Source organism: Dendrobates tinctorius, unplaced genomic scaffold, assembly GCF_039654945.1.
Source record: "Dendrobates tinctorius isolate UK_male_01 unplaced genomic scaffold, ASM3965494v1 ptg000187l, whole genome shotgun sequence".
Taxonomy (NCBI): domain Eukaryota; kingdom Metazoa; phylum Chordata; class Amphibia; order Anura; family Dendrobatidae; genus Dendrobates; species Dendrobates tinctorius.
The window spans coordinates 3074382-3096271 of NW_027361854.1; the positions used below are offsets into that span (position 1 = coordinate 3074382).

Genomic DNA, 21890 nt, shown 5'->3' on the forward strand with positions numbered 1-21890 from the left:
CTGTACCAGTCTTCTAGTCCCACATGTTCACCACGCCATGTACAGCCAGTTTATTATTGCATTACCAGCTCATTTTAAATTATGCAAAATTGTCTCTTCAGAGAGGAAGACGACTAGAACTCTAGTGCCACCAATTCGAAGTAGCAATCCTAAGAGTCAATGTCGACCCTTTAACGAGCCTTGTTACATGACTTTGGATAAAAGCCAAGCCAGAATCTCAATTTGCAGACACTGTGTTTTGGGGTACTGCCCCTCGTCAGTGCAAAGTGTGAGATCTGGCTTGGCTGTCAGAGGCGTCTGACCGACGCAAGGAGAAATGATACTTCTTGGATACAGCTCATTTTAATGACTACTAGGTCTCCAGAAGCTGGCAATAATACCAGTATTGACCAAAGGGCAGAAATCTAATGCACCAGAGTCTACACATATGGTCCTCCAGCTTACACTCACCAGGACTCCTCCACATTGCCCAAAAATCAAAGCCACAAGAACAGAATTCAAAGCATAAAAGTTTTAATTTAACAAAATATTATACAAGACCATTTAACCCCTTAATCCCAAAGATCAACCCATACTGTAATTCTGCCATTTCTTCCTTGTAATGCAGTTTGGACTTCTCTAAGTATACACCTTGTGAACAAGCTGCATTCTGTGAATGGATACATCATAAAAAGCACTTCTCATGTTATTAAAGAGGTACTTAGTCTATATTTTTTGTGCAGAGGAATATAATTAGTGTAGCAAAGATGAAGACAGACCAGTCAAGGTTCCATCCCATTTCCGTGCCTTCGGGTGAATGGCAACTTGGCCTTCAGCGGAAGACCTGAATGAAGTTAGAAATGTTGAGACCAATTTGCTAACAAACCCATTACAAAAAAAAAAGTTATGCAGTGTTTTCCTAGCATCTAAAACAGACATGACTGTCAGCTTTTAGGAAGACCGGTGTGCCAAGAATTAAAGCAACTTGTCAGGTTGAAAACCCTACTGCATGTTGGGTAGCAATGCCAAGAGCAACTGGACTCTATCCGTGTTGATTGGTCGTGAGGTTCTCTCCACCCTAAAATCTCAGCGCCAACAGAAATGTACTAGGATATGGTTTCTAGACGATCGATTTCATTATGATATTTCAAAGGTGGGAGATTTAGAAAATCTGAAACAAATAAAAGGTGAAGTTGCCAAACGTTTCCAGATCTTCTTATGATGGGGTACTTCTGAAAATCGAGTTGCTATGGATGAGTGATCCACTTTATACATGCACCGGTTTTGCTAAATCTTCACTGTACTCAGCGGCAATTGTTAAGGCATGGAATATAAAGATTAATACAATGTCACATCACATGATATCTCAGACTTTCTGTTCCTGTATTCTATATATTAGATGTTACGCAACATTATCCTGAGTTAGATCATTTATCAGCCGCAGCAAGTGAACAACAGGTCACCTATACCTCTGTATTAAAATAACATCTGTCACCAAACTACAGTATGAGCAGAAGTCTTTGGGCAGAGAGTTATAGCACACTTGTACAATCAAAAAAATAGAAAATATTCAGAAACAAAACCTGTTAAATTTGATTGTCCTATAAACCGTTCCTGCAGAAATTTACTATACAGTGGGATCAGTATATGAATGGCTATCCCAGGGGTAAATTAAAAAAGAAAGCAGCCACAAACTTTATCCCTAACGTTCAATACTGTTACAGGGAAGCTTGGGGACGGCTTTACTTGTATTGCCTGAGTAATGGAACAAAGCAGAAAATTTAAAAGATAGCGACTGTCAAAATTGATAGAGAAGACAAGTCATGGCAATGACGCCAAACACACACTTTTGCCTTCGTGTTGTACGTAAAATAGGGCTTTTCAGTTAAAGCGTACAAATAATTTCACAAGAAATTGAGTAGGACTAAGCTATAATCGTTTTTTCAAAATCCCTCTTTTAGCCATTTCTGCCAATAACTCACAGAATGGACCACCTGTAGTCTGTGCTGAAGACAACACTACACTATGCTGCTCTGGTACCTTTTTCAGTGCGGGAACGAGGATCATAAGATTTTACTGAAGAAAGCAACCAAGTCACAAGTAGGACGCTGCATATTTCAGTGTATTCTGCAGGACAGACTTCAAGAGGTCCATACTGCGGGTTATCCACTGCAGAGTCCTGCACGTGAGTCATTCGTGTGTGAAAGTCTAGGTACGCTTTCAGTCTGGTCAAGAAAACCTTAAAGGGGATAAATGATAACTTCTAGATCTGTGTGAGTCTGACAGCTGGGGCCCCCCCCACCGTTCACCAACAAGGCACTTAAGTTCGACGTTTGCTCATGCTCAATTATTGTTCTATTCATTCTATGGGACTGCTGAAATAGGGGAGCGCTGAGGTCCGCTTTCTCACACAGTCCCATACAGAATGAATGAAACAGCATTTCAGCATGTGCACTGCAGCTTCATTGTAACTGTGGACTAAAGTACCTGGTTCTGTGTGATCTGACAGGGTCTCAGCCATCAGACCCTCACAGATTTAGACGTCATTACTTAAGGGGTGGTTACATGAAATCTAATTACTGGAATACCGGTTTAGGTAACTGTTGGGCTCCAGCAAAATCCTAAAAGGCTGTTGTAGCTATTCTTAACTTACTCTAATTTTAAAAAGATTTTCTGGTAAAACATCATAAAACAGGGTTCTCAAAGATAAGAACGTGTTTTTTTTGTACTGTCAGTATGTGGCTTCAGTATTGAACTTAAGAGACCTGGACTATACTAGACACTGCCCATCAACAGGAATGGGGCTGTGAGTCTGGCAGGCAAGATCACAGCCATCTCGAGAACAAGTGTCCCTGTCTTTGTTGAACAGCGGGGTATTCATATGGCATATCTTGTTATTCCAATAATTGGGAGGCATGAGAAGTTGATATACTCCAAATCAAGGAATCTAGAATTCCCACTGATTGCAATTAAGGTGTGTGGGTGTCTCGAGTAAAAAACTGGGAATAGAACATCTTCATTCTCAAATCCACCAATTATTCTAATTGTATGGATATAAGGGGCAATAAAAGCATTTTGTCAGAAATCCCTCTCAAGAGCTGTCACCCCTTTATACCGATATGTCATTATTGTGAATTTTAAGGTAATGCACAGACCGATGCAATGGTTACACAGTAACAAGAAGAGCAGGAAAAAAAAAAAAAAAAAAGACTAATAATCCATCCACTTCTTTGCTTTCATGGAGTTTGATGTCATTCACAATTCCTAAAACATGGAGAAAGGTTAACCAAAGCAAAACCAAATGTAGGGTCCCAGCTCCTGTGTATAAAACTAGGAGAGATGAGCATTCCTGTGCACGTGCCCATCCATACATTCTACTGGGGTCCATTCGCCCTTAGCCTACATGCACAGTAAAGTCTTCCTCTCTCCACATAGATGTCTACACCAGGTATCTTTGGTATGATGATTAGATAAGGTTTCTATTTATTAAGAAGAAAAAAAAAAAAAAAGTCTGATCTGTTAAAGGTATTTGCAAAGGGAAAGCTTTCTGGTCCCCACTGCAATAAAGAATTTCTAGAATAAAAAATAAAAAGAATGTTCATTTGAATGGTGCAAAGCCCTTGACAGCTTGGTTCCGGTCAGAGTACAGCAGTCAGACTGGAAACCACTAAACACTTATGAGTTTGAAGAAAAGTTGTGCAATTCATGTCTTTACCCCTGTTTCTTCACATTTTCAGTTTGATGCATGGAGGGTGCTCATTTCTGCACAGGGCGCCTCATTTTCTTCTTCCGCTTTGACTTGGTTTCACTCTTGAATGCAGTGTCCGGTTTAGATGGAGCAGAAGGAGATGGAGCTCCATGTGGTGGAGCCTGCGGGGGAGGTGTGAAGAGGTTTCCATTGGGCATCTGACCAGGAGATCCCTGGAATAGTCTGCTCAAGAGGTTCTGTAAATCAGCAACAGAGGTCGGGGTGCTTTCTGATGGTGCTCTGCAGGAGAAGTGAAAGTTCATAAATGGCAGTCGTGCTGCAACAAGAACGGTGCCCACTGTGATCAGCAAATTAACATCTATACTTCTCTATGGTGTAAGCCAGAAAACAAAAACAGCAGATCAGTGAGGCTGCCAGGTGGCAGAAAACTACCACAGGGATAGGTCATCAATACCCACAACCAGGACAAAACTAACAAAAAGGATTTGCCCCTTTTCGCTCAAGTCTACATTAAGTAGAGCGTGAGGCGGGAGACATCATGCAAATACCTGGTATCATGCTCTGGTCCCTGAAAAAAACCCGGAGTAAACCCCAAGTACCTTAGACTTGAAACCCCCCCCCCCCCCCCCAAAACCCCTTTTATAAATGCCATGCACATGCTGCGGAAAATTCTGCACGGAATCCGCGGCATGTTAATTCTTCTTGCGGATCCGCATGCGTTTTACACCCATTGAATTCATGAAATCCGCAGGGGTAAAAATGCATGCCAATCTGCAACAAATGCGCAGATTTTTACATGCATTTTCTGCCAAGAGATGCAGATTCCATGCAGAAAATTCTGCAAGCAAATCTGCAACGTGTGCACATACCCTTACTGTTCTTGTATCTTCAGGAGCCCCCGCTCCATGGCCAGATGCGATGACTAATGACTATCAGTTTGAATCTGGGGCATGGTAGCAGTGGAGTAGCGCAGTTACACTGAAGCTGTCATGTACCATGAACGAGCCAGCTTCAGAGCAGCGATTGCAAGTGTGCGCGCCTTACCTAGGAAGCTGGCCAACACAGAATGCAGAGGTGGCCGGTAACCAGTGTTACAGGCATTAAAAAAATATTTTTGAGAACAGATTATTTCTAATAAGAGGTAAGATTACAAACTTGCTTGTTTTTTCAAGCACTTATTTTGTGTGCTACAAGACACACTCCCCACCCCGAGAAAATGTTGAAGGAAACTGAAGGGGGGGGGGGGGGAGGGAGGATGTGTGTTATAGTCTAGATGTACCTTATAGTCTGGTTGTGGAGGAGGGAAAGGGGGTTCCAGCAGTGGCACGGGTCACAGGAGGAAGGAAGCCGGTGGCTTCAGCCAACATACCATTAAAAGGAAATATTCACTGCTCCCCATGCCCACAGTCCCTCCCTCCTCTGTACAATGAAGCCAGCGTGTTGAGGTGGGAGGGACTAAGGGAGTCTGGAGAAATGAATATTCATTCTCAATAGCGGGCACCATGTTAGCTGCACCTGCCGGCTTCCTGCAGTGGCTGGGCCATCACGTGTGCCCACTATTGAGGAAAAATATTCACTGCCCCCCCACTCCCAAGGATCCCAGGCGTGCGAAGCAGTGAATATTCTGGGTGCTGATGTCGTACGGTGGCACATGACAGTGACATCATGTGCTGCTTACACACTAAAGTCAGCTGGCGGCATCAGAATAGGCTACCGAGCTACGAGATAGCAGAGGCAAGATTGGTAGAATCATTTACTTTTTCTTTTTTGTGTGTGTGTGCGGTGTGATAGGGGCCATGTATACCAGGATGGGGGTGGAGGGGGGAATCAGTACAGAATTGGGGATGTTACCTCATCTATAAGTGTCAGCAGCAGATCACCCCCTACCCATAAGTGTGTCATGACCACATTTTTTTCCTATTTCCCCCTTCTCTAAGAACTAGGTACAATTTAGAGTCTAATGCATCTTCTAGTCTGAAAAATACAGTATTTAAGACAACCTATTTTGTTCCATAACATTTAAATAGTCCAAACCTTTGCCGGCCTGAATTTGTAGAATTTCTTGAGCCAAATGAAATGTGATACGGAACCCGGTGAGTGTCTGGTGAGATGCCCACACGTTGGCATCCTGCCCACTCTAAAGAAGGAGAAAAGAAGCGATATTAGCCGCTGAAAAAGTACAGATTTCCCCAACTTAAATACAATTTCTGCATGTCACTCAGTATTAACAAATTGGAAAAAGGAGCTGATAAACCAGAGTGGTAATCTCTAATACATCCCTTTGGCGCTGGGTTACTCTGTATTTCATTACCTGTTATATCAAACACTTTCCCTTGCATCATTGCAAAATAGGTGATCTTGAGACCCAGCATACTTGATTCTGCCCAGAAGTCTCCCTCTTCCGCTGGATGCATTTTTCCACATTCAGCACAGTAACGAGCACTGGCAGGATCCCGGTCCATCTCAAATCTCCTGCATCAAAAAAAAAAAAAAAAAAAAAAAAAAAAAAAAGAATTTTAACCAAGGAGGGACTTGCTGGAAACAAGTATCAGCCTGCACTGCCCCACTGCTGCGAGGCTCCGTGTTTGTTTTTCCTATAATGTCCATTGAAGCCCCAGTAAAGTAACTGGCCATGGAATAGCATAGTCTGTTGTATACTGACCAGAAGGCAGAGGTATATCCTTTTGGTCCCTATCCAGTCAATATCTTTTAAACTTATGAAACCCTATGAATAATGAAGGGAAAAAAAATTATCTATCTATAGATATATATATATATATCTCTCTCCCTCTCTCTATCTATCGTGGCCAAAAATACCTCTAGTTTTAGAGAAATACTGAGTAGGTATTCTGGCTCTTGGGCATGAATACTTTGCTCAAACTGTGCACGATGACAAGGCAACATTTTGCAGATGGACTACACTAAAATCTCTCTATGCCAAGTCCTGTAAATACTTGCACACACCCAAAAAAAAAAATCGATGTAAAGTACATTATGTCAAACCCTCAAATGAACTGGGAAAGAATTCAATCCAGATATACGGTACTTTGCTTTAATTAAAAATTATGTTGGAAAAATTGGTTGGTAGGGCGTAACGCTTTGCAGGAAACTTCCACAGCCGAACAATGCCAAAATATAATAGCCAGTACAAATGACAAGTGGCAATCGTGGAATTCATGTATACAGTGCCATCAGCGTGCTGGTGCATGTTGCATATATGTTTATTGCAGGCACCATATCTGATCCTATGCATTCATTTAAGACTAAAGATGTGCTGGCTAATTATATTTTTACCTTGTGTGCTGAAGGGAGTGGTTACTTCTGGCTTTCATGCACCATACCCACTCATCCTTAAGAGACTTTGTTATTTAGGACAGGGTTCCCCAACTCCGGTCCTCAAGGCCCACCAACAGGTCATGTTTTCAGGATTTCCTTAGTATTGCTCAGGTGATTATTGCATCACCTGTACAACACAAGGGAAATCCTGAAAACATGACCTGTTGGTGGGCCTTGAGGACCGGAGTTGGGGAACCCTGATTTAGGACACTGCATGACTAGAGCCCATTTCTCTCCAGTTCATTTGAGGCCTATGCACAGATGTGTGCCTGCCAGATGTATCAGTAGTGTGCAAAAAATGCTGCAAAGCAATAATCTAAAAAAAAAAAAAAAAAAAAAAAATAGAAGTGTTTATTTTTATTAAAATGCAGAGTGAATAAAGAAAAATCTAAATCAAAATTTGATGTGACCGCACTGCACCTTGAAAACAGCATTTTAATTCTCCTAAGTACTGTACATAGATTTTGAAGAAACTGCAGGGAAGTTGTTCCAAACATCTTGGGAAAACTAACCACAGATCTTCTGTGGACGTAGTCTTGTGTAAATTCTTGTGTCTCTTCATGTAACCCCCAAACTGACTTGGTGATGAGATCAGGGCTCATATCACCACTTTCAGGCCTCGTTCACACGTACCGGTTTTTTTTTGCGTTTCCGCGGCGGTATTTTCTGAGCGTTTTTGCCGCGAAAAATAAGCATCCCATGCATTCCTATGGCATTCCGCAATGCTGCGGTTTTTACCGCGGCGGCATCGCTTCGCGGTAAAAAACGCAGCATGCTCATTAATTCTGCGGAATCGCGGCGATCCCGCACCCATAGGAATGCATTGTTCTGCTTACTTTCCGCATGTGGCTCTGCACACCATGCGAAAAGTAAGCAGAACATTTGCGGATGGTACTCACGGTCCGGAGGAGAGGAGACTGTCCTCTGGGCTTTGGGTACCATATCCTTGTAAAAAATAGAATTTAAAATAAATATTGTTATTCTCACCTTCCGACGTCCCGCGCAGCCTTCCCGCCTCTCTCCACACTCCCAGTAAGCATTTGCGAGCGATGACGTCCGTTCTCGCGGGATCGCGAAGTCTCGGTCATTAGCGCAACGTCGCGATCCCACGAGAACGGATGTCATCGCGGTAATTGTCGCAAAGGATTACTGGGACCGGGAGCGTGGAGAGAGGCGGGAAGGCTGCGCGGGACGTCGGAAGGTGAGAATAATAAAAAAAAATAAAAAAAAAAATTATTATTTACATTCTTTTACTATTGATGCTTACTATGTTTGACGAGTGTGACTAACCTGTCAATCAGTTCTCCAAGCGATGCTACAGATCGCTTGGAAAACGCTAGCAATTCTGCAAGCTAATTACGCTCGCAAAATGCTAGTTTTTCCGCGGGAAAATCGCGGGCATTTAAAATGCGATTTTCCCGCGGAATGGAATTCTCGCGGTAATTTCCGCGAGAGTTCCACTACGTGTGAACCCAGTCTTAGGACTTCTTGTTCTTTTATACACTGAAGACTGTTCTTAATGACATTGAATGTACATTCGGGATCAATTTCCTGCTGCAGAATAAGTTGGGAGCCAGACACCTCCCTGATGGTTGAAACACTATCAGAAAAGAAGTCATTATAATCATAAATATAGCAAAACCAACCCTACACTTTCACTAAGGGGGCTTATGCAAGTAAGGACAAAGGACACGCCAAACATAGAATTAGTACTGAAACATGGAGTCAATAGTCCACCAATAAATACCATTTTATGAAGTGTTAATAAAGTGTACACATTAACCCATCAATTAGAGACAGACAATTGCGATTACAACAGGGGAATCAGGGACTAATAAGAATCACATTTATTTATGGACCATTGACTCCATGTTTTCTGTAATACCTCCCTGATGGTGCTACAGGATAAGTATCAACCTGTATTTTCCAGTAGAGGACACTTACTCCTGACTAAAACCCCCACTCAATTTGCTGAAACGCAGCCCAAAACTTTCATTAAACCTCCACCATGCTTCATTGTTACCTGCAGACACTCATTACTGTACCGCTCTCCAGCAAACAAACCTACCTTCTGTTACAGCCAAATATCACACATTTTGATTCGTCAGTCCATAGCACCTGCTGCTATTTTTCTGCACAACAGTTAACATGTTTTCGTGCACAGTTTACCGTAATACCATGGTCTTGTTTCCATATCACACGTATGGTTTTTTGGTCATAATTCTTCCATGAAGACCACTTCTGGCCAGACATCTCTGAACAGTAGATTTGTATAGCTGGGATACAGCTAGTTCCGGATAGATGGCACTGCTCAACTTCAGATTTCAAAGGGAAGTAAGCAAAATGTGTGTCTTTCATGTGCTGCACCAAGATTCCTTGGCTGTCTACTGTGTCCATGCTCCTCAACATTCCCCATTTCTTGGCGATCAAAAAAAAAAAAAAAAAAACCCCTTGAAACCACTGCCTTTATTGACCACTTCTCCTGGCTTATATACTCTTTCTGACATTCCCACCATCATCATGGGTTTCTTCAACATTCCCACTGACATTGCCAGCCTGCAACTTCCAAACTCCTGTAACTTGCTTCATCCTTTGGTCTTATCCAGTGGTCCTCCGCAGCCACACACAGACGGACATTAGACAGCATAATCACCTGCCTCTGCTCCTTAACCTCACCTCTTCCCCTATATGACCACCATTACACACGCTCAACCCTGTTCTCCTCACCTGCACTTCATTTCCAGAAACTAGTGCACCCCCACAGAAACCTCACATCTAGACCTTCACACACACTGCCTCTATTTTACCACTATGCTCCTTATCGTCACTCCACAACACACAGACAGTTACACCGTTTTATACAATGCCACACGTGCATCAGCTATTGACTTGGTCACCTCTCTCGTACATGACAGATTGTGAAAAATCAAAAGATAGTCAAAGCAGTCCATAATATCTCCTCTGAATATCTCACAACTAATCTACTGATATCTTCCAACACGCAACCTCCGGTTCTCCCAAGACCACCCTCTCCTCCACACACATACGTTCCCCACCAAGTCACCTTCAAGACTTCTCTAGTATCCCCTCATCCTCTGGAATTCTGTGCCTCAACACACTGATTATCTGCCACAATCGGAACTGTAAGACGGAACTAGAAAACCCCATTTCTTCAAGAAAGATACAGCCTCCAATGACCCAGATGCCACCTCACTCAATCTGGAGCAGCCACAACCCCCAAATTACTGTCTCCTTCCCCATTATCCTATAGATAGACTGTGAGCTGACAAGTGCAGGGCCCACTCTCTCCTCTGAACAAACTAACAACGACAGACTTGTACACAGTGTTTTATATTTGTATCCTGTATGTAACCCATTCGCGTACAGCACAAGGAAATCAATGGTGCTCTAATAATAATCATCAAAACCCCCAATACTTTGAAATCTTTGCCTCAGAGAAAATGCTGATGCAGTATAACTACCTTGGGTCTTGTTACTATGCTCAGTCTTGCTACAGTGTAAGACCTGCAACAAAACGGTCTTTGTGGCAAGAGTTTGGATGATCCTCAACCAGTTTTAAGCCTCCAACACAACAATTTCTGTTCCAGTTAATGATCGTTTAACCCTACATATGAAAATGAACCTTATCACCTATATAATTGGTTACTCATACACCTGACTATAATTCCACAAATGCCTTCACTTTGTGGACATGTACCTAGAAGAATTAGTGCAGAGGCAAAGACTTTCTTCATTCACTTTACTCTTTGTTAAAGGGAATCGGTCAGCAGGTTTTTGTTATGTAAAGTGAGGACAGCATGGGGGAGGGGTTAGTCAAAGATTGGTCAAATGTCAGGCTGTGTGGTGTATACTACGACTGAAGCTTTAATCACATTGTGATTAACATTGCTGTGACTAGCTGGCCACAGGCTTGAAAGTCCTACTCCGCCTCTTCTGTGATAAGCAGTTCACTGTCTTTAGTTATGTACACAGCCTGGTGTGAGCAGAGAAAGCGCTGTCAGCTCTGCTGTGTTGCTAAATCGAAAAGTCTGTCTGAACAGCTGCACCCAGTAAACTAAGTGATAAATTGTTCCATTCAGGGTCTCCTTTTCTACATAATGTTGCTCTCAGATGAGGTAGCAAAAACCTGCTGACAGATTACCTTCAATTAATAAGAATAAACTTAATTTTAAGTGTTAACACTAGTACTCTGCAAATTATATACACTGCTCAAAAATAGGGATTTTTGTGTACTCACCATAAAATCCTTTTCTCCGAGCCAATCATTGGGGGACACAGACAGTGGGTGTTATGCTGCTGCCACTAGGACGACACTAAGTAAACCAGAAAAAAAAGTTAGCTCCTCCCCTGCAGTATATAACCTCTCGCTGGCAGAGATTTCTCCAGTTCGGTGAAAAAAAGCAGTAGGATCACAAACAGTCAACAATAACCATAACTATGTCAATGCCTAAGAATGCTACAGTGAGCCAATAGGCTCAACAGGGTGGGTGCTGTGTCTCCCAATGATTGGCTTGGAGAAAAGGATTTTACGGTGAGTACACAAAAATCTCCATTTCTCCTACGCCTCATTGGGGGACACAGATCGTGGGACGTCCTAAAGCAGTCCCTGGATAGGGAGCATACATCTGCTAATACCCCATGTACCACTGAGTCAACACCGTGGTACTGCCGATTGCAGGCTGCGTCTGCCGAGAGCTGCATCCGCAGAAGCCTGAGAATGAATTAGGCAATGCTTGTAAAGGTACGCAAGCTGGACCAAGTCGCAGCCTTGCAGAGAGGCCTGAAAATGAATTTGGTAATTTTTTGTAAAAAGTATGCAGACAAGACTAAGTCGCAGCTTTGCAGACCTGTTCTGCCGAGGCCTGGTGCCGAAAGGCCGAAGAGGCGCTCACTGACCACGTAGAGCGCGCCCTAATCCCCGCTGGGACAGGCGTGTTCTTGACACGGTAGGATTCCTGAGTCGCCAAGCGAATCCACCTGGTTAGCGTTGCTTTTGACGCGGCTAGAGCCTTCCTATGCCCCTCTGGAAGTATGAACAGGGCATCTGACTTGTAGAAAGGAGCCATCCGTGAGATGTACCATCTCCGCACCCTAACCACATCCAGGGTGTGGAGGGCCTTCTCAATGCGATGGACTGGCACTAGAACAAAAGGCAAAACAATTTTCTCGTTGAGATGGCAAGAGAAGGACCTTGGGCAGGATGGACGGGACTTCCTAAGAACTACCTTTCCCTGATGAAAATTCAGAAATGGAGAACGGCAGGACAGGGCTGCCAATTCTAAAACTCGACTGATTGACGTAGCTGCCACTGAAAAGACCACCTTGCAAGGGAGGAAGTCAGTGACACGTCCTGCAGCGGTTTGAAAAGGAACCTCCTGAAAGGCCTCGAGAAACAGGTTAAGGCCCCATGAGTCCAATGGCCTTCTATAAGGAGACGCCACATAGGAAACTCCCTGAATGAACGTCTTGAGCTGAAGCTTGGTGGCAATTTGTGTTGGAAAAGCACTGACAAGGCCGAAATTTGGCCCTTGAGCGAGCTAAGCGCGAGGCCTGATATTAATCCAGATTTAAGGAATTCCAATGTGGCCAGAATGGAAAATACCAGAGGTAATCGACCATGAACCTTGCACCACGAAAAAGAAGGTTGTCCAGGTGCGGTGATGGATACGCATGGACACAGACTTCGTAGCACCAATCATGGTGGAAACGTAGTGAGAGAACCCAGCCTGAGCTAAAAACCAGGGTTCAATGGCCCCGTCGTCAAAGACAGGGCCCCGGAGTTCTGGTGGTAAATCAGGCCCTGCGCGAGTAGATCCATACGATCTTAAAGTCGCCAGGGGACGTCGGCGACTAGTTGTATTAGTTCTGCATACCATGCTCAGCCAGGCCAATCTGGCACGACTAGGATCACTGGTACTCCCTCCGCTCTGATCCTCTTGACACTCGGAAGCAAGGGAAGAGGGGGGGTTTGATGTACAGGAGCCGGCACCGGTGCCATGGCGGAACTAGAGCGTCTGCTCCGATGGCGCATGGATTGCGCGATCGGGAAATGAACCGAGGAACCTTGTTGTTTAGTCTTGAGGCCATGAGATCCACATCCGGAGTCCCCAACGATGACAAATCTGCTGAAAGATTTCCGGATGAAGAGACCAATTACCCGAGGCAATGCCTTGGTGACTGAGAAAATCTGCCTCCCAATTTTCCAAGCCCGGGATGTGGCTTGCTGAGATGGCGAATGGTTGGTCTCGGCCCCATGGAAGATGTAACTCACTTTGTGCATGGCCATCCTGCCCCGTGTACCACCCTGACGGTTGATACACGCTACAGCCATGGCGTTGATTAAGACCTGATGGGGGAGATCTGCGAAGAGATGGTGGAAACTCCGTAGTGCTAATCTGATTGTTCATATCTCCAAATGTTAATGGGGAGACGTGACTCTCGGGTTGACAAAATGACCCTGTGCCGTGTGGCGACGAGAGACCGCACCCCAACTGAGGAGACTTGCGTCGGTGGTTACTACCAACCATCTTACTGGGGGTAAAGACCTCCCTTGATTCAGGGAGGACCTCAGTGTCCACCACCTGAGGGCTTGCCTGTCCCGCAGGGACGGAGGAATCAAGACGGTCCAGGGAGAACGGGTTCTTGTACCAAGCTAACTGCAACGCATGTTGTAAGGGACGGCGGTGGAACTGTGCAAATGGAACTGCTTCCATCGCTGCCACCATCCTTCCGAGAACTCTCATGCTGAAACTAATGGAGTGAGAAACTGTTTGAGAAAGAGGCCACGCTGCTTGTTGTAAGGTCTGTCCTGGAGGGAGAGTGGTCAACCAGCGTGAAGTGTGAGCCGGTCCTGGGAAAGACTTTTCGCAGTCTTCCACCCTAGGCAAGAAAGTGTATTTACTGTTATCCACAGATTCTTCGCCGGCTGGAAGGGACGGACCCTTGATGAGCAGGTCGTCCAGATACGGTAACACTACCATTCCCAGAGAGTGAAGAATGGCCGTGACAGCCGCCATGACCTTGGTAAAGACCCTGGGAGCGGTGGCAAGTCCAAAGGACAAGACCACGAACTGGAAGTGTTCCTCGTGAGTTGCAAAACGCAGGAAATACTGGAGGGACGGGCAGATTGGAATGTGAAGGCAAGTGTCCTTGATGTCAGTGGATGCTAGGAACTGTCCCTTTTTTCATGGAAGCGACAACTGATCGGAGAGTTCCCATTGATTTAACAATTTGAGATCCAGAATGGGTCGCATCATCCCGCCCTCCTTTGGAAGCACAAAAAAAAGGATCTGAATAAAATCTGAACCCTTCCTGAAGGGGGACCGGAATGATGACTCCGTCCCTTAGCAGAGCCTGAACAGCCCAAAGGAAGGCTCTTTTCTCTCTCAGATAGGAGCGTTGTAGAAGCAAGAAGCGGTACAGGAGGGTCCACCGGAGGGAACTGTAATCAACCCTTCATTAGATCTGGATGAAAAGGATATTTAGTCAGAGTAAACTTTTGCCAAGTGAGCCACATGTGGCCGATCCATATCTTACTGGACGGCTGGTAGATAACCAGTGCACACGCTTGTTCCTTAAATGAGATAGGAGTGCTGGAGCGGGAATATTTTCTTCATCCAACTTCAGAATCCTGTTGACTGATTCTATAAGAGAATCAAGCGACTTTTAATCAGATGGGGGGATTCTGAGGGGCTGACGCGAGAGATACGAATTCAGAGTCATGCTCGCTGTGAACCTCAGGAGAGGGCGAGCGAGAGACAGGAATCGCTGATGTTGAGGCGCGATCGCGACTAGGGGACACGCCATGGGTTCGCTTTTCCAGAGGCAGTCCTCCCAGAGGGAGAATATAGCCTGGGTCAGAGACACCGACCGTGACAGGGGCGCAGCCCACTCAGGGGTACCAGACGCAGGAGGCCCGTCAGCAACGGCTGCGAGGGGCGTTGGAGCGCAGGTCGGGGCACAGTTCGGGCGTAGGCCAGGTTGCGGTCCGTGCATAACGGATCAGTCTGTGCACTGGGTAAGGCAGACTTGCAAGTGGTACACACGGTAGAAAAAACGCAGTGTGCTTTTTAGCAGCCTGTTTAGCCTCCCTAGAGTAAGGCATAGCGCTCCAGAAAGGTTAACGGCAGAGTCTGACTGCAGGGAATGTGCCGGGAAGGGGTTAAGCTTTAATCTGAGGGCAGATGCAGCTTACCCACGGTCCTGTGTTATGTCCACCGGGAGGAAAACAGTGGCCCTGAGGCGTCACCCGGTATTCGGCTGCTCCTGTTTGGGTTAACTGCAGCAGAGGTAACAGACATGGCCCCCGAGATTAGAATTGCGCGTCTCGTTAGGAATAAGAGGTGTCAAGAGGAGGGGGCGGTGACGTTAGCGCGGGCAGCGCTATTCAAATTGCGGCTTAGTGGGCCGGAAAAGCCGGGACTAAATTTTTGGCCTACCCGCGGTAGGCGCCGGCGCTATTTAAATTGCTGCCTAGCAGGCCGAAAAAGCCAGCGGTAAGCACGGGGGGGGGGGGGGGGCTTCTCCCGGGGGACAAGGTCCCGACCCCATACCTCCACTCCTGTGCTCAGTCAGGTCGTCGCTGTCAGGGGTCTTCCAGTCTCATCCTCCAGGCGATGTAGCAGAGCTGGAGGAGGTTTTACAGGGGGGCATTGCTCAAATCGATCCTCCCTCTGGGCAGGGGGACGGAGAGCTCTGGGGCTGATTCAGGGCATCCGAAAAAGCGCTGTTCAGGTCTTTCTCCATGCACTCCTGTGCTACGTCCTGTTGCGCTTGCCCTCGTATCCATGGAACCATCGTCCGAGGAATACAGCCCCATTCGTCGCAGTAAAGTGTACGTGAAGGGTTACTCCACGTGCTTGCCTGTTGGTTCGGGGGAGAGCGGGCCGTAGAAAGGAACCGTCGCCCCCTTCACTCCGTTAATCAAAAAATAAAAGTTTACAGAAAATTCAAAAATAAAATAAAAACGGTGGGGTCTGAAACCAGACCCAAGTGCCTCCTATAGACACTAAGTAAGAACTGGAGAAATCTCAGCAAGCGAGAAATTGTATACTGCAGGGGAGGAGCTAACTTTTTTTCTGGTTTACTTAAGTGTCCTCCTAGTGGCCAGCAGCATAACACCCACGGTCTCTGTGTCCCCCAATGAGGCGTAGGAAAAATAAAGGGAACACTTAAACAGAATATAACTCCAAGTAAGTCAAACTTCTGTGAAATCAAACCGTCCACTTAGGAAGCAACACTGATTGACAATTTCACATGCTGTTGTGCAAATAGAACAGACAACAGATGGAAGTTGGCAATTATCAAGACACCCTCAATAAAGGAGTGTTTCTGCAGGTGGGGACCACAGACCACATCTCAGTACCAATGCTTTCTAGCTGATGTTTTGGTCACTTTTGAATGTTGTTTGTGCCTTCCCACTCGTGGTAGCATGAGATGGACTCTACAACCCACACAAGTGGCTCAGGTAGTGCAGCTCATCCAGGATGGCACATTAATGTGAGCTGTGGCAAGAAGGTTTGCCGTGTCTGTCAGCGTAGAGTACAGAGGCTGGAGGTGCTACCAGGAGACAGGCCAGTAAACCAGGAGACGTGGAGGGGGCCGTAGGTTGGCAACAACCCAGCAGCAGGACCGCTACCTCAGCCTTTGTGCAAGGAGGAACAAGAGGAGCCCTCCAGCAGGCCACAAATGTGCATGTGTCTGCACAAACTGTTAGAAACCAACTCCAGGAGGATGGTCTGAGTGCCCAACGTCCACAGATGGGGGTTGTGCCCACAGACCAACAACATGCAGGACGCTTGGAATTTGCCACAGAACACAAGGATTGGCAAATTCGCCACTGGCGCCCTGTGCTCTTCACAGATGAAAGCAGGTTCACACTGAGCACGTGACAGACGTGAGAGTCTGGAGACACCGTGGAGAGCGATCTGCTGCCTGCAACATCCTTCAGCAAGTTGGTCAGTAATGGTGTGGGGTGGCATTTCTTTGGAAGGCCGCACGGTGTTGGGCTGCAGGCACAACCCCCATCAAGTATGCAGTCACCACATTTGGAGGGGGGGGGGGGGGCGGCGCACCCTACAGAGAGACTGATTGTCAATTTAGCCTTCTCAATATACAAGCTAAAAGTACATCACAAAAGTTATGTGAACAGGATCTGGCAGCAGACAGAAGCAGAGTGCTTCTTGGTGCACAGGTAAAGCAGACCACTGTACTGTGCCGCCTCTGGCAGTTTCATAGTGAATGAACAGAGGTGGATAAGCTTGCAAATTGTCGCTCCAGTCAGAATATGGAGAAAAATGCATCGCTCTTGTGAACAGTTGAAGTCTGAATGATCAGACTCACACCACCGATCCAGGAGTTATTAACTATTCTGTTGATGGATAACTTCTCGAAAATGGAATACCCATTTAATCACTTCCTTAGACTTTTTTTGTTTGTTTTTTTTAAAGGATTTTCAACCCACTAATTACTTTTAGTTAGAACGCTGCTTGCAACTCATTCCTAGTGGAATTTATCATTTGACCAATTTTATACAATCAGAATATCATAATATTAATGTATTTCTGTTGCTGTATTACGGACACAAATCCCAGCACAACTGCAGAAACATGCACGGGCCGTACTGCGAGATTCCGGTCTGCTGCCTGCACTGTACCTGTGCTTTCCCTGACACTTGCTGCACATCATGCTGTTCATTGCCTCCTTTAGATCGTCCTGCAGCTTGGTGAGAAATTCATTCATGGACTTCGCCAACTCAGTTTCCGACATTCGCTTCCTGGAATTAAACGAACAGATGGCGATATTAGCAAGGGATCAGATTTAATATCAGTGGGAATCTTCAGGGTGTGTGCACACATATGCTTTTTTTTGTGTTTTTTTTTCGCGGTTTTATCAGATAAAACACTTAAAAACGCTTAAGAGAAGCATCCCATTCATTTTAATGAATTCCACACTTTGGGCAAATTGATGCGGTTTTTTTTTGCATCGGAGAAAAACGCAGCATGCTCATTAATTTCGCGGAAAATTCCGCATTTCTAGCTATTTTCTATGAGGCTGGGACCGCTCCGGAAAAAAAAAAAAACGCATTAAAAACGCGCTTTTTTTGCGTGAAGACCGTGCGGAAAACTCACAGAAAAAAAAAAAACGCACGTTTTCTGGGAAGTAGTCTGGTTTTCATGCAGAAATTTTCTGCATACGTGTGCACATAGCCTTACATCTGCCACTTCCATTACCCAAAATATGTTTTTTTTGCTTAGAGAATAGCAAAATAAACTTTCCTTACAACAGAGGTACAGTTAAACATCTAATGAGAATGGGAAAAGCATAAAATGTAAATGCCTTTCCATTAAAGGGGGTTTCCAAAGGAAGAGAGAGGTAAAAAAAAAAAAAAAAAAAAAAAAAAAAATTTTTACAAAAGGCAACGAACAAATTTTTTTTTTATTTTAGCACTTCCCCCAGCCATTTGTAATTTTTTCCTAGATTCTGAAGAACATGTTTAACCCCTACAGGTACCCATGAGAAGAGTGCCCCCTCTGCACAGTCCAGTTAATTAGCTACCATGTATACATATGCAAAGCAATCTGTACATAAGCACTCGTCTTCTTACAAATACACTGGATCCAACTATCAGACCATAGTAGATTTAAAAGGAAAAAAAAAATACATGTCAAGCTAACAACTCATGTAGTCACTGCTCACCTTGATAATTGAACCAATTCATATGAAAGGGGTATGTTGGCCACACATAAATGGCGTTCTATGCCGCCAAATTAGTGAAATAAAACATTTTCAATATAATCGTTACATGGGCTTTTCACTCCAGTACTGTCACTCATTCACATCTCATCAATACTGATGAACAGGAGGTAGCAGGAATCGGCACAGCTGGAATAAATATCAGCAATACATTCATATGCACCATTGACCAAATTTGTGGCTTAGCTTGGTAGGTCCTCCTACCAGGTCCAAAAGCAGTGTAGGGAAGGAAAAAAAAAAAAAAAATATATATATATATTTTAATATTATACAGCTCTAGATTGTGGACAGGGCCAATTTTTGCAGAAACTTTTTTGTCTTCCCGTCATGATTTGCACCAATATGGAATAAAGATCAAGTGGGTTATCAAGAGTTTATTGCCTTAGTGCTTCAGCTTTTCAAGATTTCTATATGGAATAAAGGAGGATTCATACATGTGCTCCATACAGGATACTAAAAAGTTTATTTTATTCACTGCTAAAGGGTGACCCCCGATCAGCTGTCTCTTATCTATAGGTGGAGCAAAACGCAACCACCTAGGGTGTCCTAAGACAACTCAGGCAATCCATGTATTACATAGATAACCCATCGATGTCAACATGCACACGTAATGCCTCATTTCTCGCCTTGTGCATCAACCAAACTGCTGGCGGTTCCTGCCAAATATTACGGGGGAGGGGTCCTATTAGCAGAATAAGCCACGCTTAATTTTGGAGGAGCGTTCTAAAGCAGAAACGTCCTTCAATGGGCCTGTAAATGAGCTAATCAATGTCCAGTAAAGGTTTAATGATCGGATGCATTACAATAATATTCCTGCCGAGATTTGACATTAGTGGTGATGGGTGGACACTTTCACATCCTATAATAGGATAAAGTTATTTTGCGACATGCTATAACATTTGAATTGCCAAAGTCTGACCTTTCGGACACTCACCAATTCTAAAAGAAAAGGAGCAAAGGGGAGGTATAATTGCAGTGAAGCTGAGTAGTTAAATGATAAAAAAAAGTCAGAACGTGCATCATTAAAGTCATGCTAAAAAAAAACAGAATTAGTTTTAGGAAATCATGGACATGACTGTATTACAGTCCTTTCATAATAGGCCACCCACTCAGGTTTACTCCCTTAGCATTGCCTGAATTTTATACAGCGGTGTACCCCCACCCCCCTCAGCTATACATAATAATCATCTTTATTTTTATATAGCGCTAACAAATTCCACAGCGCTTTACAGTTTTTGCACACATTAGCATCGCTGTCCCTGAAGGGCTCACAATCCAAATTCCCTATCAGTATGTCTTTGGAATGTGGGAGGAAACCGGAGAACCCAGAGGAAACCCACGCAAACACAGGGAGAACATACAAAACATAAATATTCTCCATTAGAAGTTCCATCTATATGGCAATATATTTATATGAGAGCAGCTCCATACTAATGAGGCACATGGCCTCCATGCACATGGATTTGTTGTGTCTATGAGGCCCAAGTGTAGGAAAGTGGCCAATACTTACGAGGCTACACAGCGCTCTATTTGTGGGACACACTGCAAAATTTGTTAAAGCACACATACAGAGCTGTATCAGTGCTACTTAAAAGCATGTCCGCCTAAGATTTTCTTTGCTTTTGTGGCTCATGTGACACTATTAATTCTTATGTTAATGGTTTGCCTAATGCAGGACCACGGTCACGCAAGTCACTGAGTAAAGAAGTTTGATCTTATAAAGGAAGCCCATATCAAAGTCTTGTAAGAGATCCTCATCTTTGTGCACTTACAGTTCAAACTCTTTTCTCTTATCTGGGTTACTGACAGTATCCCATGCTGCTCGTAAAACCTTAAAAGCTTCTTCTGCTCGAGGATGATTGTTCTTGTCAGGGTGAACCTGTCACAAAAGATAAAAAACAAACATTAAAAAAAAGAGGGAAGGAAAAGATATTTCTAACTATTAGAACATTGTAAACACTCATGATACTCTTTTTCTGAATGAAACCCAAAACCAAAATCCTCCGACTTTCATCAATGGCTGTCCACAAAGAATGGATCTTCCTCAACCACTTCCTGTAGTCATTGCTAGGATAGCTGAGGGCATATAGGCATATATAAGAAAGAGCCATCAACTAAAGCTGTCCCATCACACAATGCACTGTAATATTAAACTGCAGGCTCAAACGTGAAGCATTATTTAACACTTTGCTTAAAAGGGAAGCGTTGATCTAGATAAACTAACAAGATCAGGTCTTAAACGCAAAAAAAAAAAAAAAAAAAAAAAAAGAAAATAAACCAAAAGGGGGGGGGGGGGTTCCATGTGAAGAATATCACAACATGTGGTGGGGGAAGAGGTGTTCAACTCACCTCTGGCAGTTGTGCATGTCAGGCACAATGCTGAAGCCAAGTGGTGAATGACGGCGGTTCAGCAGCACCTTCCACCTGCTCCTAGCACCTGATCAGGAGTCGTGATCCAGTGAAAAAAAAAAAAAAATAATGAAAGGTATGCGGTGGAAATCCACAGGGCACCGCACTCGGAGTCACAAACCACCCAGGTAAGTAACTACCTGACGAAGGGGATGTATCGTCCCTGAAACATGCTGTGTGTTGAATAAATAGACTTATCTTATCTGACCTGGGTGGTTCCTGACTCAGAGCTCCATCGCCCACCTTTCATTGTTTTTCAGTGCAAAAAAAAATAGAGAAGAAAAATTAGCTCTAACTACCCACTTCTAGTACAGGATTTAAAAGAAAAGGAAGAGGATCATATCCAAAAAATCAAAGTGGCCAAGCTGTCATTCTAGGTCCTACGGGCATAGAGGGTGCCTGCCAGGAGATTCAATCTGCTCAAACTATAGGCATAAAGTCCAGATAAGCTCCATCATTACAGGGAGAGGTCACTCATTTGAAGTGCTGCCATATTTCAGAGTAAAATATTGCATAATTGATAGATTTCTTCATATTTGAGTGTAGTAACCAACTTGTCAATTGAGCCAAGAAAGAGGGTCTATCCAGAGGACTTTTCTCCTTGTACCAAGTTTTTCTTAAGGTACAACTCCTAAAACACAGGACCATATTTATATACTCCCCTACGAATATTCTGACACTT

At 44.4% G+C, this 21890-nt stretch overlaps 1 protein-coding gene across 1 annotated transcript in view; it reads right to left on the bottom strand.

The window, feature by feature from the left end:
* Positions 1–496: 496 nt before the first annotated feature.
* The window catches only part of DNAJC14 (DnaJ heat shock protein family (Hsp40) member C14), a 36822-nt gene continuing 15428 nt past the window's right edge, over positions 497–21890 (bottom strand). The window contains exons 3-7 of the mRNA XM_073552227.1: positions 20572–20678; positions 17700–17819; positions 6000–6160; positions 5723–5825; positions 497–3967 (exon numbers count right to left, since the gene is read on the bottom strand). Of these exons, the coding sequence (XP_073408328.1) occupies positions 3736–3967; positions 5723–5825; positions 6000–6160; positions 17700–17819; positions 20572–20678 (723 nt within the window). The 3' untranslated portion in view covers positions 497–3735. The remainder of the gene's footprint in view (positions 3968–5722; positions 5826–5999; positions 6161–17699; positions 17820–20571; positions 20679–21890) is intronic.